Raw genomic sequence first — 17,500 nt, forward strand, 5'->3', positions numbered from 1 at the left:
AGTCAACCGCACGATGTTCCCACAGGGTCAGGCCGCGTCCTCTCGCTCCGTCACCTCCCTGTTCACACAACCTCGCCTCACATACGTTCACATACGCCCCTCTCTTTCCCACTAACCAAACAGACGCATTCGTGTGTCATCGCACTCATCCGAAGAAGCGGTTGCTTCCCGTCACGTGCACTGTGCACTGCGCTCTGCGTGGCCATGGGCTCTAATATACCCAAAAATAAAACCATGCAGCAGTCAAGTGCATTTTTTTGTACGTAAGCTTTAGTTTTGAAATGTCATTGTGTGTGTGAGAATGAGACTCGCAGTGATTTCTTGTCTCGCAGGGGTGAAGACTCTGGCACTTGAAAATGTCAGCCTCTCCGCAGCGATGAAAAGCAGCTTTGTCTCTAAAATGACCGCTGAGAATTTTCCCAAACTTTAAAAACGGCCCAATTCTCCTCAGTATGATGGATGTATATAGGTTGTGTTGGTGGCTTTAAACTTTGGATCTAACAGGGTCACGCTGATCTGGGAATCTGCAATCTTAGATATATGCCGCTCAGGACGTCACGCTGGGCTGCCTGCATGAGCCTTTCCTGTCAATCCTCAAGGTCCCGTTAGGATTGTGAGCGTTTGTACGTATCTTACATGGTTTGATGTGTTTCTGCGTGAAGCGAGATGTTGAGGTGGGATTCAGTTCAGGGAATATGAATCAGGAAAACTCCTCCATCATCCCGACTCGACGGCTACAGAGAGGAGGAACCTGATTCAATCCTGGGTGTCCCGGGTGTTGTTTGGAGCGTGCTGCGATTTCTGTCGGCTTTATTGTTCCATCTCAAGCCGTCTGTTACGCTGTTGGCCGTGTGCAGCCTGCAGAAGGCAGCTACGCTCGCAATCGTGTGATAAATTCACAGTAAGATAAATGAAAATGTCACGGTTTCACAGTGTGCGTACGAAACACCTCACCCAAATCTCATTGCCAATACAATCGGTTTTCCTTTTGAGATTTTGAAATTGATTTTTTTTTCAATCCCCACGTACCTGCAGCACAGTTAGGTATACGTATATGTACGTAAAGCTGTTTGTGCTGTTATTTGAATGTACGGCGTCTCTAACGTCCTCTCTCTGTGCTCTCCACAGGGTCAGCTGTCTCAGGCGCTCAACGGCCTGTCAGACCGAGCCACCGAAGCCAAGGAGTTCCTGGTCCAGCTGAGGAACAGCGTGCAGCACATCCAGGTACTTACACACACACACACACACACACACACACACACACAAAGGCAGACACACGAGATCCCAGTCATAATCTCTCGTCCCCCCTCTGTGATCCCAGACTGTCCCCCTCACAGCACAGCACTGCAGAGATCGGCAGAAACAAAAAGGCTTATGGAATTATTTTAAGTGTCACTGTCGACATTTTGTAATCCCTGGCCTGGGAGTGTGTTTGCTGTCCACCTACAGCGACAGGTGCAAAACACTATTTAGGCCACTGAATCTTCCCATGAAGTCAAAATTATTAATGATACCTCTCCTATACTAAAAAAAAGCTGGTTTGTACGTGTTTATACTGGTATTTTAGAGTTAATTCTTCCTCTAAAGTGTATGAGTGGACAGTGTGTCAGATACAGACTGTCAGACTGTAAATTGCGGCAATATCGGCGAAGTTCTTTTCACCGCGTGAGCGAGGACATCGATCTGAGACGCGACGTCCCTCAGTTTACAGTCTTGTGGCATCGCGTACTGAGTGTAACCACAGTATATCGAGCAGGGATAGATTCCTTCTGCTGTGTGTGGACACAAAGCTGTGGTGAGCTTGAGAGGCTGATTAGAGGAGGAGGAGGAGGAGGAGGAGGAGGAGGGTGGGATTAAATGCCCCTCGCTGATTATCGCCACGCAGCAGGACGACACTCCTCAGGGGGGATCCATCAAGGTGGGAGGACGGACTGAATTCAAATAACATACCCCTCATTTATCCTCTCAAGACAAACATCACAAGTATTATGAGTTGTATTACCTTTTTAGCATGTATAATTAAGTCTTTAAAGGAACAGTTCACCCCAAAACGGAGTCTATACAGACTGAAATTAAACTTTTTTTGGGTGAGCTGATCCTTTGAGATGTCCCGCTCCCTGACAGTGTCGTGATTGTCCCAGCGTTTGTCTGTTGTGTCGCAGGAGAACGGCGTGGAGTTCGAGGCCTGTCTGGTGGCGCAGTGCGACGCCCTCATCGACGCCTTGAACCGACGCAAGGCCCAGCTGCTGGCCCGGGTCAACAAGGAGCACGAACACAAACTGAAGGTGAGTGACCGGATTTTTTCGGATCGACGCTCCCTCCTCCTCCTCCAGTGAAAGTAAATCCAACAATGTTTGTTTTTCAGGTATTCAGGGAAGGGTAAGTTGAGTTTGATGTTATAGTGGAAACTGTTGGTAAGAAAATCTCTTCCACACCGGCTCCACTGACGCAAACTGGAGGCAATTACTGCCCGGCAGGACGTAAATCAATCTAAATATTAATAGTGTTCTTTAATAATGGATGACCGTGGTGTGAATATTCAGTTTAATTGGCTGAAAGTGAACGACTGACGTGCAGCCATGTGTTTCACATCGCATTTTAAATATTATCTAAATTACCTCCGCGCCTCTCCCCGTTTGGATGGTTTTCTCATAAACAACCTCAAAAAGCTGCAGGTGAGGATTCAGATTCAGCCGAGTTCGTTAAATAAAGTGCCATGTTTTGTCTTTAAGCCATCTGCGACACGCTGAACGGCGAACACATACGTAAGAGATGGAGTCAACACTAGAGGAGGAGGACGAGGAAGATGAGGAGGAGGAGGAGGAGGAGGGAGATACATTTGTGCTGTACAGCATCCAATTTCACGCCTGGACGCTCTGTAGAGTCGAGGTTTCACACGTGTAGGTGGTTCGAGAAACGCGGCAACATGCTCGCACACTTACACGCTCACTTACATACATGCATACATACATTCCGCTCCGCTGTCTGCGTATGTGAAATATTTAGATGTGGAGCTGCGTTGCCTCATAAATCAAGCGCAGATTGAAAAACTCATTTCCATCTCATTTAGGTTTGGAGGAGGAGCCGCTCGGCACCCGTCAGCCCGCCACACCTGTAGGAGACGGACGTTTCTGTAAAGCTGCTGCTGTAGTTTTATGGCACCGCAGATTTTATAGCTGCTTTATGTCTGATTGCAACTGAATTCATCTTTTATTTTTTTTTCTTTGAGTAGTTTGACATTAAAGCAACAAATCATTTGAGGGGGAAACGTGCTTATTCGCTTTTGCAAAATGAGACTTACTGGAGTCTCGTCATCACCGTGAAGTCAACCAGGGAAGAATCATCAAGAAACATCCACCTGAAAACATGTCTGTGTTACGATTTGTATAACTCATTTCTGGGTTGTAGAGCTCATCCTTTGCAGCACGAGAGAGTTAAAGCAGCTGTAAGTGTTGATCGTTAAGCTAACCTCCCTCGTCTCCTCGTCTCCACGTCACCACGGACGAACAACTCGTTTCTTTTTTTCGAGGCGGCTCTCTGTGCCTCTTTCTGTTCTTCAGAAACAGTGTTTCATCAGTTTTTTCTATTGGGTAAGTCGTCACACCGAGCGCTGGAACTGGAAGCGTACCCTCCACATCTGTTCTCTTTGTGGAGTCCTCTGTCCTGATTGGATAAAGCGGGCAGGGATACCACAAAATGAGACGTGTTACTGACCAATCACTCTACAACAGTGATTACAGTTCGAATACAGAACTATTCAATGCTTTTTTTTAAACTAGATAATAAAGCAGCTTTAACTGGAGAAATCATTTCAGCACTTCTAGGTTTTAAACATAAATATTAAGTTAAAATATAAAATATTTAGAGCCAAACAAAGAACTGAATGACATTTTTACTGTGTCTTTTCTGTGCATCACTCTCAGGAGAGTCCGACGTGTAATGACACTCTGAACAGTGTGTGCTCTCTCCGGTATTTATCTGAAAATATGCCCCCGTCAACAGAACTCTTGCCGGCTGGAATATAAAAAACCTCTCGTTCTTGCAGCAGCCACAAAACCTGCAGTCGTTACTCTCATCGCCTGCGGGGTCGCAAATGGCTAAATTATAGCAGCTATTACCTTTTTTCCTTTTTTTACAGGCGGATTGAAGGCGCTGCGACGTCTTTACAGCTGCAGCTCTGAACCAACACTAGAGGCAAACTGCAGCACCGCAGAGCCGCAGGGAGCGAGTTTATAGATGCACAGTCTCCTCCGTGAATGATTGATGGCTGTTACGATGGATGGATGGATGTTTATCGAGGGGCAGAGAAGCATCGGACTCAAGATGGAGGCATGTAAATGTGTCCCGGTGCAGATCTGATCCCTCCTGTCGGCTGACAGATCAGTGCCTCCATGCGTTGAATCGTAATGCCAGTGTCGATCGTCACGTGAACCTGCTCGCTAACTCGGGGACGCTGCCTCCATCATAGGAGTTTCCCAGAGAGTCAGCGAAGCGAGAAACTCTCGTTCGCTCCTGCAGGGCAGCGCCGCTCACTTAGGTAGATATCAGCCGGAGTTACCGGAGGAGGGAAGGGATCACCGGAGGCATCGCTTGTTTTCAAGAGTGCAGCTCCAATAATTGGAGCCCTCTGACATCAGGCGGTCGATGTGACGCTTTCTGCTTCATTAGCACGTGGCTCGGCGGCGGGAGGTCATCCTGCGGCCGTAATTGAACGTGGCACATATCTGTCCTGATGGTGATGCCGTCCTTTTGTGTTTAGATTCCAGATGTGGCGTCTCAGATTGGATTCATTTCCATATGAAAAAAACAAAAAAGCAGATTGCTGCGTGGGGAAAAAAAAAAAAATGCCAGCGCTGCGTTTTTACACGTGTCCAATTAAGACTCTAATAAAGTGGCCTGATTAACGCTGCTGATTCGGTCACATGGAGCTCCTTTTATAAACCATGTGAGTGAATTAAACCCCCTGTTTCAAACAGAAGGGGCTGCCTGCCGATGACTCGCCACAGAGTTCGCCCGCTCTCCTGGTCCTGCCGGTCGCCATGGTGACTGGGACACGTTGAGCACGTTGTCTGAATCTGCGGAGGCGAGAAGTAGTCCTCAACAACATGAGTCAGGTCTGTTTTTCCTGCACACCGGGAGGACTGACCCCCTCGTCTGTCGAGAGGTGGACAGTAGTTTGACAGCAGGTGTGTCGCGCCGAGCGGTGACAAAGGCTCCGTCACAGAGATTTATGAACAACCACCGACAACGTTCTGGTTATTTTTTTATTCAGTCTCTCATAGACTTCTAAGCTGAGCTGGTTTTTATTACAAACTCTTGGAGAAGTTAACTCAGACGACGGTGGAAATCCATCTTCAGGACAGGGAGCTGATAAAACCGGCAAAAGAGATCAAATATCTGAGGGGGAAGAGGAATGTGTGACGTAATTGAATTTGTTGTTGCAAATAAACAGCAGACCCAATTAAGCCAACTTTGCTGGCTCAAAGTCGTATCTTCTACCAAGATATAACTCAAGTGGGCCTGATTCTTGATATTTTTAGTAGAAAGGCAATCAAATTGAAATATTTGGAGTCTTTAAAAAACCTCAAAAATCCACCTTTAAAATCTCACTGAGTCTTCTAACAGCCTCCACTTTAGGTCCCCGACATAATACTGATACATGATCGACTACAGCTCCGTTAACAGCTGACTGGAAATTGCACACTTTATCTTTTGCGGCTGTAATTTTCCAGTTTCAAGCCTCTCAGGCAGCCATTTTTCTCACTTTATGTCACCGCGACGTGGAAAATCAACTTACAACAATGTAAAACCGGTTTAATTGATGATCCATCACGTCGGTGAACCTTTTACAAGCTACTCTTTCTTTGTTAAAAGTTGGTGCAGAGATGAAGCACTTAGCCAACTTTTGTCAAATTAACAACTGTCCTGTTAGAAAATCAAGCGCGAAATAAGAACAATTAGGGAAGATATATGATTTTATTTGCACTATAAACTTTTGAGAGCTTTCTATATGCACTTGAATGCACCAACAATAAGCAGCTTTAAGGAGATAGTTTGACGTTTTTGGTAAATCATTTATTAGGTTTATTTCTAAGAATTAGTTCAGAGGACTGGTGTCAGCTGCAGCCAGGACATGGTTAGCGTAGCCTAGCATCAGGGCTGGGAGCGGAGGGAGTTAAGCACCAGCACAATGCTTCAGTGTGATGTGGAGAATTAATCTTTTAATGTAATGTGGGGAGGCACATCGCCTCTGCTGTCAGCTCCTTTCACTGGATTTCATCAGGAGATCGGCGCTCAGTCAGCAGTGAGCCGATGAGGGATTCGTCTGATTGGAGAAAACACAGAGTCGCCCGTCACTCCGCGTCTTCTTCCTCCCTCTCAAAGTTTTTGCCACCGGATGTTTCGTCCTCTGGACACCCAGCCCGGGTCGTTTTAATGAGCACAGCTGCTCTGAGGATATTTCTACCTCCGCTGTAGTCATTTGCAAAGCTCATTGTTGACTCCTCGTCATCTAGCGGAGACTGTCGCTCCCCGCGGCCCCTTCACTGTCACTTAAAGCACTCAGACACGAGGAACAGTGAGGACTGTACAGCAGCTAAAAAAAAAAAAAACAACAATGGAGGCAAGTGATGAACAACTCCCTCATCGTGAATCACAGATCTTATTTCTGACGTGGGATCTGCAGAGAGGAAGAGCATGAAATACTCAGGACCAAGCAGATGCTGCATACAGATATTTTTCTCTCTCGTTTACACTCAACAAACGTCCTTTTCAGAGCATATTTCTCTGCGTCCGCCTGAGTCACACATGACACATTAACGCAGCACCTTGATCCTCGCTGGCAGCTGAAGGACTGTGGAAGATGTTCCTGTCACTTTCTCTGACCGTCACTGCAGCGTCGAACACGCAGGTCAAAGCAGGAAGTGATTCTGAATCCCTTTATTCGTCCTGCTTTCATCCTCTGGCACTTTGATTCTCGTCCCAGCCCCTCTCGTCTTTCTTTTGTCTTCCTCGTCTCATCTCTGCACCTTCCCTCTCCTCTTAACCTCCTTTCTTCCCCTCGTCTTTGTGCCTCCTTCCCTCTAATCTTTCTCTTCATCTGTTGCTTCCTCTTCCCTCTGTCACCTCATCTCACCTCCCTTCTCTCCGCATCGCAGCTCCCTGTCTCCTCACTTGCCCTCCTTCCTTGTGTTTCCACCGTACACTTTTTCCGCCATATCTTTTAAATCATTATCAAGCGCTTCCATAATGTTAAAGTGATTTGATACCCTGGTCCTCGGCTGCCGGTACAGCCTCCTGCCTTTGCCGCTGTAGAGGAACAGGTTAGGACACTGCAGTCGCAGTAATCCTACGAGGCCAAAAGTGCCGCAGTGGCCTAATAATTACAACAGAAACAGACAGAAGAAGGCAGCAGGTCCGGCACACTCCCAGCTGATGAGATGCAGGATAATATTCACCCTCTTTTTAATGATCCTGCCTTGTTTTGTTTCTGGTGCATATATTGTTCAAGTGTCTTCAAAGTCGCTGCGATCAATATTATTATAACGGCAATGAAAAGAAAGTGGGTTGTATGAGCGTTCAGTATGATGCTGTTTTGCTTTGAAGCTCCACGAACTTCATCCGACTGAATTTCCACTTTTGGGTGAACTCATCCTTTAAGGACGCCGCGCTCGCTGTGCTGTATTCAAACCTCCGAGCACTGAGGAAATTCACTTCCCAGCTCTGCTTGTTTGAACATCTGAAAGCAATTCTTACTGACCTCGTGTGCCTTCAGGCGAACTGCACAGAGGTTCACTTAAAAAACACAATGTTGATTTTATAGTTCTGAGCCACCAAAGACATCTCGCCCTCCTCCTCCTCCTCCTCCTCCTCTTCTTCTTCTTCTCCTGCTGCTTCCTCGTCGTCTTATCTGCTGCGAACACCAGGGAGGGTGAATTCACGCAAAGTCTGCAAACGCGTCAATCATTTCAGCTGCAGAGTTATGAAATCACATTTGTTTTGACCTCCTTCGTTCTGCCAAAATATCTGCGGTTTCGCATCCCTCCGGCTGCAAAATCAACCAAATACTTATGCTGAAGTTTGGTTCGTGAGCTCAAATGAACCAAATGTGAAATTGCATCTCCTCCTTCACGCTGAATAAAACAAACTGTAGGTGCGACTGCACTTAAAGATGATTAGATATTAACTGCAAACACAAAATGAATATTTAAAGCACTGTAATCAATCAGCCAGCCTCTCGTCCCCCCACAGCGAGAGGAGAGCTCATTCAAACTCTGATGATTCAGTCTATATTTGTGTGGCCGAGGGCCAAACCGTCCCCGCTGTGTCGACCCTGGAACATCCACACCCCTGCAGTGGCCTGGCACGACTCCAGGAAGAGTTTCTCACTGCTGTCACTGACTGTTAAACAATCAGACTTACTATCCCTCCTCCTCCTCCTCCTCTATACGCAGCTGGAACCTCTTAATCCACAGAGCACAATACATATGGAGGGATTTTACTCCCGGCAAGCGGAGATATGCCAACTTTTATCGTGTCGTGTGTTTTTCTCCTGCTCCTTCCCGCCCCCCCCTTTTTTCTTTTTTTTTTTCCTCCTGGACTCGACGCTGTTGCCTCTCTCAGCATTCCAGTCATCTACCCTGAAATCTGCTTCACATCAGCTTCGGAGTGAGATATAAAAGCTGCCGGCGGCGGTACAGCTCCGCCAGCTGATCAGCAGATAATCAGCGGAGGGAGATTCATTCATCTGCATCTAACACAGGAGGAAGTGACAGCAGCAGCAGCTCGGAGGTGGGACGGTGGCGGAGGAAATTTAGCATCACGAGGAGAGAATTGGGAGGGATTGGATGAAGAGAGAGAGAGAGAGAGAGGATGGAGGGATGTAGACAGAGTGCTGGATGGTGTTAGAGGGCAGAGCTGGCTGTGAAAGTGGGCCAGTGTCTCTGCAGCGGCGGAGATGAACACAGCTCGCAGGGGGAAACTAACCTCGTCCTCTCTCTACATATGTGGCTGTCAGGGTGATTAAGCACATCGTCATGCAGAATCACAGCAGCTCGACGACGCTGCTGAAACAGTCCCGCACAAAGAGAGGGAGAATTACAAAGAAAAGAAAACCTACTCCACTGAGAAATGTGTTCTTCTTCGTGAGATTTACACCCTCGATGTACAGTCAAGCTCGTGCACACGCTTCAGCAGGGTGCAGGCTTCTGCAATTCTTCATAAAAGAGTGTAAATATTGTCTTTTCAAATCAATTCGGGTATCAGAAACAGGGGCTATGTTGAACTCCGGTGCTGTGATGGAAACTGGTCGAGGCAACGGGGAGCAAGAAAGTCACATCCTTGTGGAAGATCCATCCTTGAGTCCTTCACACAGAAATCCACCATCCAACATCATTAAACAAGTTAAACACATCATCCACAGGCTTGTTTAGGCAACCGAGACAGATGGTGAGGATGTCACGTTACAGTCTGCTCACTTATGGCCAAGAAAAATGGATTCATATACTGCAATTTCTACAAATTGTTCCATACAGCCCCTCTGATACAAACTCAACACTTCCTGTATCTGTTTCAAATTAAAAGCCCTCGTTTTTCACTGAGCAGAGACCTTGTTGTTTTTCTCAACAAGGCCTTTATTGTGACACATTTGCAGGAACGTGTTGCAGAGAAGTCTTTATTTTTCATCTTAAACTGCAGAGTAATAAAAGTTGAACTGTGAGAAATAAAAGCCGATGTGTCACAGTTGCCCTGATGGACTGTAGCACCGAGCCTCGGGCGACGGGTTTTAAGCGTCATATCAGTCTGGTTTGTGAGTTTAAACATTCGGAAACTATACATTTATAAACTGTGTAAAGATAGATGTTCTGCCTGTATAGATCTCTACGTGATTACCTCATTAAGTAGCCAATCAGTGCATATCACCATGTAAAGCTATACTGCAATAAAACACTTTATCCAGATTGCCGCCCACGCGTGATGCTATTCAGAGCATAAATCTCCTTCTATGCTCTGATTAAAGAATAGGGGATCATGTTAGAGCTCACTGTGTCTTACAGTAATGCAACATACTGTACACCGAATATGCTTTTATGATGTGAGAGTCTTTTGCTGTTTGCTGTGTGTCAGCCGTGTTAACATTTGCATATTGATGTGCTCCGACTGCAGCCATCAGTAAATCATCCTCGCGTGTTCTGTGGCTCTCGGAAGCGGCTGCAGGGAAGGATTTTCCTCTCCGTTCAGCCTCGGAGCCCCCTCAGACAGCAGCGACGGGCGAAGTTTCTGTTACCTAGCAACCCTCGGTCCAGCACCTTCTGTTCCTCGCTGCGAGGAGGCTCTGTGGACATCGGTAGTGTCGGATGCAGGGAGGGAATCTCCCGAGTCACGTCCTGTCAGATAGATCTCGTCGTACGTGCGATCAGGAGATGTAGAAGATGTGTTATGAATATGAGACGGCAGCAGGGAAAGAAACATTTGTCTTTTGATTTTTTTTCTGAGATCCTGGACGTGTTTCCACTCCTGTGTCAGAGACAGACCCATCTCTGATGTAACCCGGCGGGCGTGAAAAAACAAAATGTCACTCTCCTTCCGTTAACGTCAATAACAGGATCAGTTGTCCCTCCAGCCTCCTCTTCCTCCGAGCAGTCTGTGCGCAAGTCTCGACAAACACGAAACGTTACTGACTAATCAATCACTTTGACAATCCTGGTGCTGATCTCATTATTGGTATTCCTCCTGGTCGTCTCCTTTCGCTTCCCCTCGACCATTAACAGCCTCGTTTAATCTGTGTTCTCCTCCCTCCCTCCGTCCTCCATCCTTTTCCTTCTCTGTCCTTTTATGTCGCCCCAATGTCGCCATTTTTTTTTATCCGTCTTTCTCCTCTTCTACTCTTCTGTCATTTATCATCGCCTCTGCTTATTTACTCCCCTTTTAATTTCTCTCTTTCCCTCTTCTACCTCCACCCTGTTTATCCTCTGCAGCGCCGGTTCACTTTATTAAACCATCTTTGTGCGTTTTTCTTCATGTTCCACTCCGGAGTGATTACACGAAAAAGGGCTGTTGATTAACATATGATTATCCTCCGTATGCTTGTTGTATAAGTGCATTGTACTTGCAAAACTGAAGTCCCTCGTGGCTGTTTCTTCTTTCCTCTCCCTCTTTCCTTCCCCCTTTACTTATTTATTTTTTTCCACCAGGTCGTCCGGGATCAGATCTCGCACTGTACGGTGAAGCTGCGTCAGACCACGGGACTGATGGAGTACTGCCTGGAGGTCATCAAGGAGAACGACCCCAGCGGATTTCTGCAGGTGAGATGCAAAACAAGAGAAGATTATTGTTTTACTGGAAGCAACAACTCCCACTTTCATCCCGAGCTGGATTAATGAAGTGGAGCCGGAAGCTAAATGTTTCCCAGAGCACCAGTTTCAAACCTTTTCAGCTCATGACTGCTTGAAACGAAGCAGAGGAGCCAATATTCTCATATTATAATATTATAATATTAACACATCTTATACAGTGATTCCTCATTTATGGCTATCAAACATTGAAAAAGATATGTATGCAATAACATTTTATATTTCACAGCTAAACACAGTCGACATTTTATTGTATAAGTTAATGTAAAGTGGTGACATTTTTCAAATTGGTGCTTTTAAAGCCGCAGTTTTCTGAACACGAGGAGTTAAGTTTGGTGACATTTCCCAACCCAGAAGAGAAATTCCTCCTCAAACTGCTAAATTAGCGGCTGCAGATCTGACTCAGAGAGTTTTACACAGATTTGACATTACGTCCATGTGAAAAAAAAAAAACATTAAAAGCGATAGATGCAGTAAAAATGCAGTTTGTTTGTCGTGGGGAGAAGTTTTCACCGCCTCTGCCGAGCAATTTCACCCTGTTAGAATCAAACTCATTTGGCATTCAGCAGGTTTTTGTCTTGTGTTTTTTTGTTTTTCGCGGTCGATGTCACTGAAGAGCTGAATCTGACGGGATGACGAGCAAACGCAGTCGGCGGTGACTGTGATTGTGTGTGTCTGATGAATGCGAGTGTGACAAGACCCTCTGGAGAGAAACGCATTGATCATGACTGTTTTCAGCATGGCCCGAAAGGATTTCACCCATTAGGCTAAAATATTTCTGGGGGAAATAAAAGTTTGGTGTTCGTCTCATTAACTTTCTGTAGGAGCTCTGAAAATAATTTAGATATAAAATATCCTGAACATTTTTCAGTTTTTCTTGGGAGGGCCTTTTGAACCCATCTAGATATTATAATACTTAATATATGTTGTTTTATATGCTCGCCTGCAGACAAATTTCCCATCTTTGCAAGTTTAGCTGATCTTCTTTCAGCCCATCAGGTGGATTTCCCATCTGATTTAAGGCTGTAACATATGACTTGGGAATTAAAATGTATTCATTTGAAGCGTGTTGATTGAAAACTGCCTCCATACATCTTTTGATCCTCTGGGTTTGCTGGTTCCCAGGTCAGAGTTAGTGAGTTATTGATGAGCTCAGGTATTCATTTGTTCTCAGATCTCTGACGCTTTGATCCGGAGGGTCCACATGACGGAGGGCCAGTGGGGGAAGGGGACCCTCACCCCCAGGATGACCAGCGACTTTGACCTCACTCTGGACAGTGGACCCCTCCTGCAGACGATCCACCAGCTGGACTTTGTCCAGATGAAAGGTGAGAAGAGAGGAGAGATAACGGGGGAAGATTTAGAGGGGAAGGAACAGAAGTTTTTTTATAAACTCGAAGAGGAAAGTTCAAAGACTTTCTGAGAGACTTATTGAACTGTTTTTAAATCTCCAGCAGCCTGTGAAGGAGCGGCTCTGTTTATGGGAAATTATCATAATGTTCCTGCAGGGTTTGCACAACTGAATCATTTGTTTTGTGCCAACAGCTCATTACATTTATTAAGTAAAGGATTTAGACTAGTTCATCTACTGATTTGTTAAAATATGAATGTTAAATCATTATTGTGCTGTGATATTTAATGACATTATGTCTTTCTGGACACTAAAGCGCCGTTCACACCAACAACAAGAACATTAGAAACTAGAATGGCACTCAGTAGAGCGCATACCTCCGCCTCACTCACAGATACCAGCCACCTAAAACACTGCTGCAGTCTAGAGACAGCTTGTTCTTGCATATGACCTTTTAGACTTTTGCAGTCACAAGTTATTTAACAAGAAAACCCTCAATATATTCAGAAGCAGTGGACGTTTCGTTGCTCGCTGGATGTGTTTGATTCTTGCGGTCACGTACGTACCTGCTTCACGCAGTGTGACATCACTGATATACTGCAGGTGTGTCAGCCGGCGAGTCGAGGTGTTTATGTTCAGAACGCGGAAGCCTTTGATTGATGCGTTATAAATTCATATATTCATGATTGAATTTATAGATGATAAATATTGAGCGGTGCCCTGCAGAGTCGTGTGTGTGTGTGTGTGTGTGTGTGTGTGTGTGTGTGTGTGTGTGTGTGTTTGTCTCTCCGTATCTCACACGGGCTGTAATCTGGCCTGCTCTCTCAGTCCCAGCTGCTCCGATGCTCCAACTGGAGGAATGCTGCACTCAGAACAACAGCGCCACGTTGTCATGGAAACAGCCGCCGCTCTCCACCATCACCGTGGACGGGTACATCCTGGAGCTGGACGACGGGAACGGGGGTCCGTTCAGGGTAGGTTCCCCTCCCTTCTGCAGGTACTCCTTTGTCTCAGCAGGATTTATCTGTGCACTTTAATAGAAGACAAACTTTTTGTCTTGTAAAGCTCTAACGGTGGGGGGGAGTTCGCTGGATTTGCATTTAGATTACGAGACGAGAAAGTGAAAAACAGGACCGGCTACAGTAATAATTCACCTTTACAGAACACAACCCTCCCTCTCTCTCAACAAAGACTCCTTCAGCTGGTGCCAGGGAGCACAGCAGCTCAGCCGGGGGAATGCTGAAAGCGGCGCTTTGTCGCCGGAGTCCCTCGAGGCGCCACGTTACGGCCGTACGGCACAGCACGGAGCGATATGAGAGCAGGTCATGTGACGCGCTGCATTATAGACACATGCCGCCAAGAGAGGGGGGTCTGTAACGCAGCTGTCCGCCGGGATGATCCAGCAGGAAGTGTGATCTGGGATCAAAGCAGCGTTCAGACCCTCTCAGAGGTCCACCATGTAATCCATCCACCTAAGACCCTCCCCAGATCTCTGTGCGCTGAGGCCCTGCTTTGTTACACCGGCAACTTAAACCTCCTGGTCTATACTGTCAGCACAATGGCACAGGATATCTGTAAAAACCTTTACGTTCCTCCATACACGCAGCACAGTCTCTCTGTTGGGTCTCAGAACAATCAGGATGGGAGATCTTTTCCAATTTCTTGTGCTGTGAAACTTTGGGACGCAGCTCCCTGACGACCATCTTAAATACTTTTTATTGTTGCTCTCCTGCTGTGTGAGTGGGAAACAAATGAGTTTTCTGGACCTCAGAAAATAATATTTACCAGCAGCGAGAAAATAGAAGAAATTAGACTCTTCTACACAAATTTATACCAGTTATATTTGTCTTATTTAAAGTCAAAGGACTTCATTAAACTTGATATGCGACACAATCACCAAACAGGGGACTTCTTTTTAGACATCCCAACATATTTCAACATTTTCATTCTCACTCAGTCTTTTTTGAAGTGTCATTTCCTCCCAGTGTGACTGAGTGTGACTATTTTTGATTTCAAATGTTACGTTACACGCTTAAATTAAAAGTGTAGTAACCACGAAGTCACAGTGAGATCGAGATCTGATTGAAGAGCGAGACCTGAGTACAGAATAAACAATGAAATGCAATAAAACAAAAAAAAAGGAGAATAAAATGATAACAATGATAATAACAATAGACCTCTAGATAAATAAAAACAGACCGTCCGTATAGTCAGCAGCCTGATATTATAAATAAATGTTCTCATGTGCCCATGTCAGTAAAGCAGTCACACCTTTACATCAGCTGCGCTGTTGCTGTCAGTGCATCACGTCTGAGTCGACTAATGAGGCAAAACATCTGAAGGCTGACTGAGAGTCCACGATTAGTGTCGACTGCAGGAACATGCAGCAAAGTGTTGCAGAGAACAGGTTGTCTCGGTGCGCCGCCTGAGTCACACGGGTGAAGATCAGCGAGGTGGTAATTCTTTTGACGCAGCTCTTCACGGACAAATTGTCTAACAGAGAGGGAGAGCCATCGGTAACCAGCCACGTCTGACTCGACGCCGCAAAACACGAGATGATAAAGGAAATATCACTGCTCGCAGATGGCTGCAGATTCTGTCTCACCGAGTACAAGAAGGTGACCCGGGGACAGCAGTTGCTAACACTCCCCTCCGCTCCCCCTGTAATGCCGCTGCTCCATCAGCTGTTTGCAGAGGCATCCTGTGTTTTAATTTAGAAATAAAAAGGCAGCCACTGACCTTGAGTCAGTTTGCTCTCCTCTCTAAAAACCCAGCTGCTCTTTCCCTCTCAGCTCATTCCGTAATTGTGTGTTTGTAGGCGCCTTCATCCCTCGGTGTTAATTACGACTGTTGCGTGAGAGGGTGATCGTTTACATCCGATCTGCCGACAGATTCACCGACTGTATCCGCTCGCTGCTAATTTGTAGGAAGTGGATGCCAAACTGTGTCACAACTTCAGACTTTTAGAGACACATTTTGTAGCTTCACATGATTTTTTTTTTATTTTTTTAATTCAGATTTGCTGTTTTCCCATCTTGTTAACTTGATCTCAGATGATTTGGAGTCATACTTGTGTACCTTCACTTTGCCAAACAAACGGCACAGGAAGTTTTTCTTCATTCTCTTCTCCCTCTCTGACTCACTGAGGACCGCCAACGCAGCGCCTGGCTGAGCTTGGCGAGTTGTGTCCCCGTGTCTATTTATACGCCGGTGTGTGGGCTTGCCTCGCCCACGCTCGGTTGTATACGACCTCTCACTCATTACACTCACCGTCAAATCCAAACAGGACACTCCTTCAGAAGCTCTCTGTCTGCTCTGGTTCAGAACGATGCGCTTGATGTGTCCGCCGTGTTAACGGGACGCTCTGTGTGTGTCTTTGCAGGAAGTGTACGTGGGGACGGAGACCATCTGCACGGTGGACGGGCTCCACTTCAACAGCACGTACAAGTCCAGAGTGAAGGCCTTCAACGCCAGCGGAGTGGGCCAGTACAGCAAGACCCTGATCATGCAGACCTCTGAGAGTACGTGAAGCATCGTCTCCTCTCACCACGACTGTAGATCTTTAAGGGGAAAATTCGCTCTTTAAACGGAATTCATTCATTTGTTCCTCTGATCTCGAAACTCTTCAGTCAGTTTTCAGAACAATGTTGTCATTTAGAATCCACAAAGAGCCAAAGACTCAATTCAGAGAGTCGACGGTGAACTGAGCTGAACTCAGCCTGCGTTTGTAACGAGGCGAGCAGAGATTGATTAGAGCAAGATCAATAAGTCAGCCGTGCAAATCCATCTGCTGATATCAGACTGTTGCAGATATATCGCCGTGATCGCTAAGGTTGTAGGTTGGAGGTGTCGTATAGACACATGTGACATCGTGCAGGTAAATGAGTTGCCACCAGAGAGCGCCAACGTGTTTTAAAAGGATCCAAAGATTAGTTGTTTAATTAAAAAAAAACACTGCAAGCCTGTGCTTCATCATCAGATTGATGTTGGCCTTGAAGATCCCGAATCAGTCGAGCTAACAGGGACGGCAGACGAGAACAGAGAGACCGAATGCTGAGGCTGAAGGCTCAGCTTGGCAGGAAACTGAGAGAAAGTGGCCAGTCGGGCTGCGGCGGTGTGATAACTGTCTGAGAAAATAACAAGGTTTTAACAGTCGGCTGTATTTATAATACAATTGTCATCATTGCAGTATAGATGTACAATTTCCTGACGCAACAACAGCAACAAAAGCAACAACAGAAAGGATCATATAAGTGATTGTCATGTCTGGTTTGTTAATTATAAGATCAAACAAGGACACACAGTTTACGAATCATAAATTATAAAGTCACAAGATCAATAAAAAGGTTCAACGACATGATTAATTATGAAGGCTTCACTGCTGCAGCTACCCGCCACATGTCTGACTGTCTCTCTTTGTTTTTGGACATTAATTTCTACTTAATCACACCAGGTGTTGTAATTTTTACTCATGTTTGACTCGTGTTTACTGCATGATCAGATGTTCGGAAAAATTAATTTCCCTCCGTGTTCTGTTTGTTTTGTGCCTCGATGATGAAGGTGACATGTTCTAGCAAACAGCTGGCAGGTGTTTTTATCACAGGTCCAATAACGGCAATAACTGTGACAGTGAACGCGAAGAGTCTCGGCTCGGTTTCCGTCTTTGCCGATCATTAGCAGCAAATAAGATTTGACTGAACTCACTGAGATCTTAGGAATAATAAGTAGTTGCTGTCAGACTTCTGAGGAAATTTAGGGAGGAAAAAAAAACTGACTGTCCTTCTTCTGCTGTTTTTCT

General features: G+C 45.8%; 1 protein-coding gene across 2 annotated transcripts in view; it reads left to right on the forward strand.

The window, feature by feature from the left end:
- The window catches only part of trim9 (tripartite motif containing 9), a 37,571-nt gene that overhangs the window by 12,601 nt on the left and 7,470 nt on the right, over positions 1–17,500 (forward strand). For both annotated transcript variants that reach the window (XM_037071553.1, XM_037071551.1), the window contains exons 2-7: positions 1,129–1,224; positions 2,163–2,285; positions 11,193–11,303; positions 12,526–12,679; positions 13,531–13,676; positions 16,085–16,223. In XM_037071553.1, coding sequence (XP_036927448.1) covers positions 1,129–1,224; positions 2,163–2,285; positions 11,193–11,303; positions 12,526–12,679; positions 13,531–13,676; positions 16,085–16,223 — 769 coding nt within the window. The remainder of the gene's footprint in view (positions 1–1,128; positions 1,225–2,162; positions 2,286–11,192; positions 11,304–12,525; positions 12,680–13,530; positions 13,677–16,084; positions 16,224–17,500) is intronic.

The sequence above is a fragment of the Acanthopagrus latus genome, chromosome 16 (genome assembly GCF_904848185.1).
Source record: "Acanthopagrus latus isolate v.2019 chromosome 16, fAcaLat1.1, whole genome shotgun sequence".
In the NCBI taxonomy this organism is placed as follows: domain Eukaryota; kingdom Metazoa; phylum Chordata; class Actinopteri; order Spariformes; family Sparidae; genus Acanthopagrus; species Acanthopagrus latus.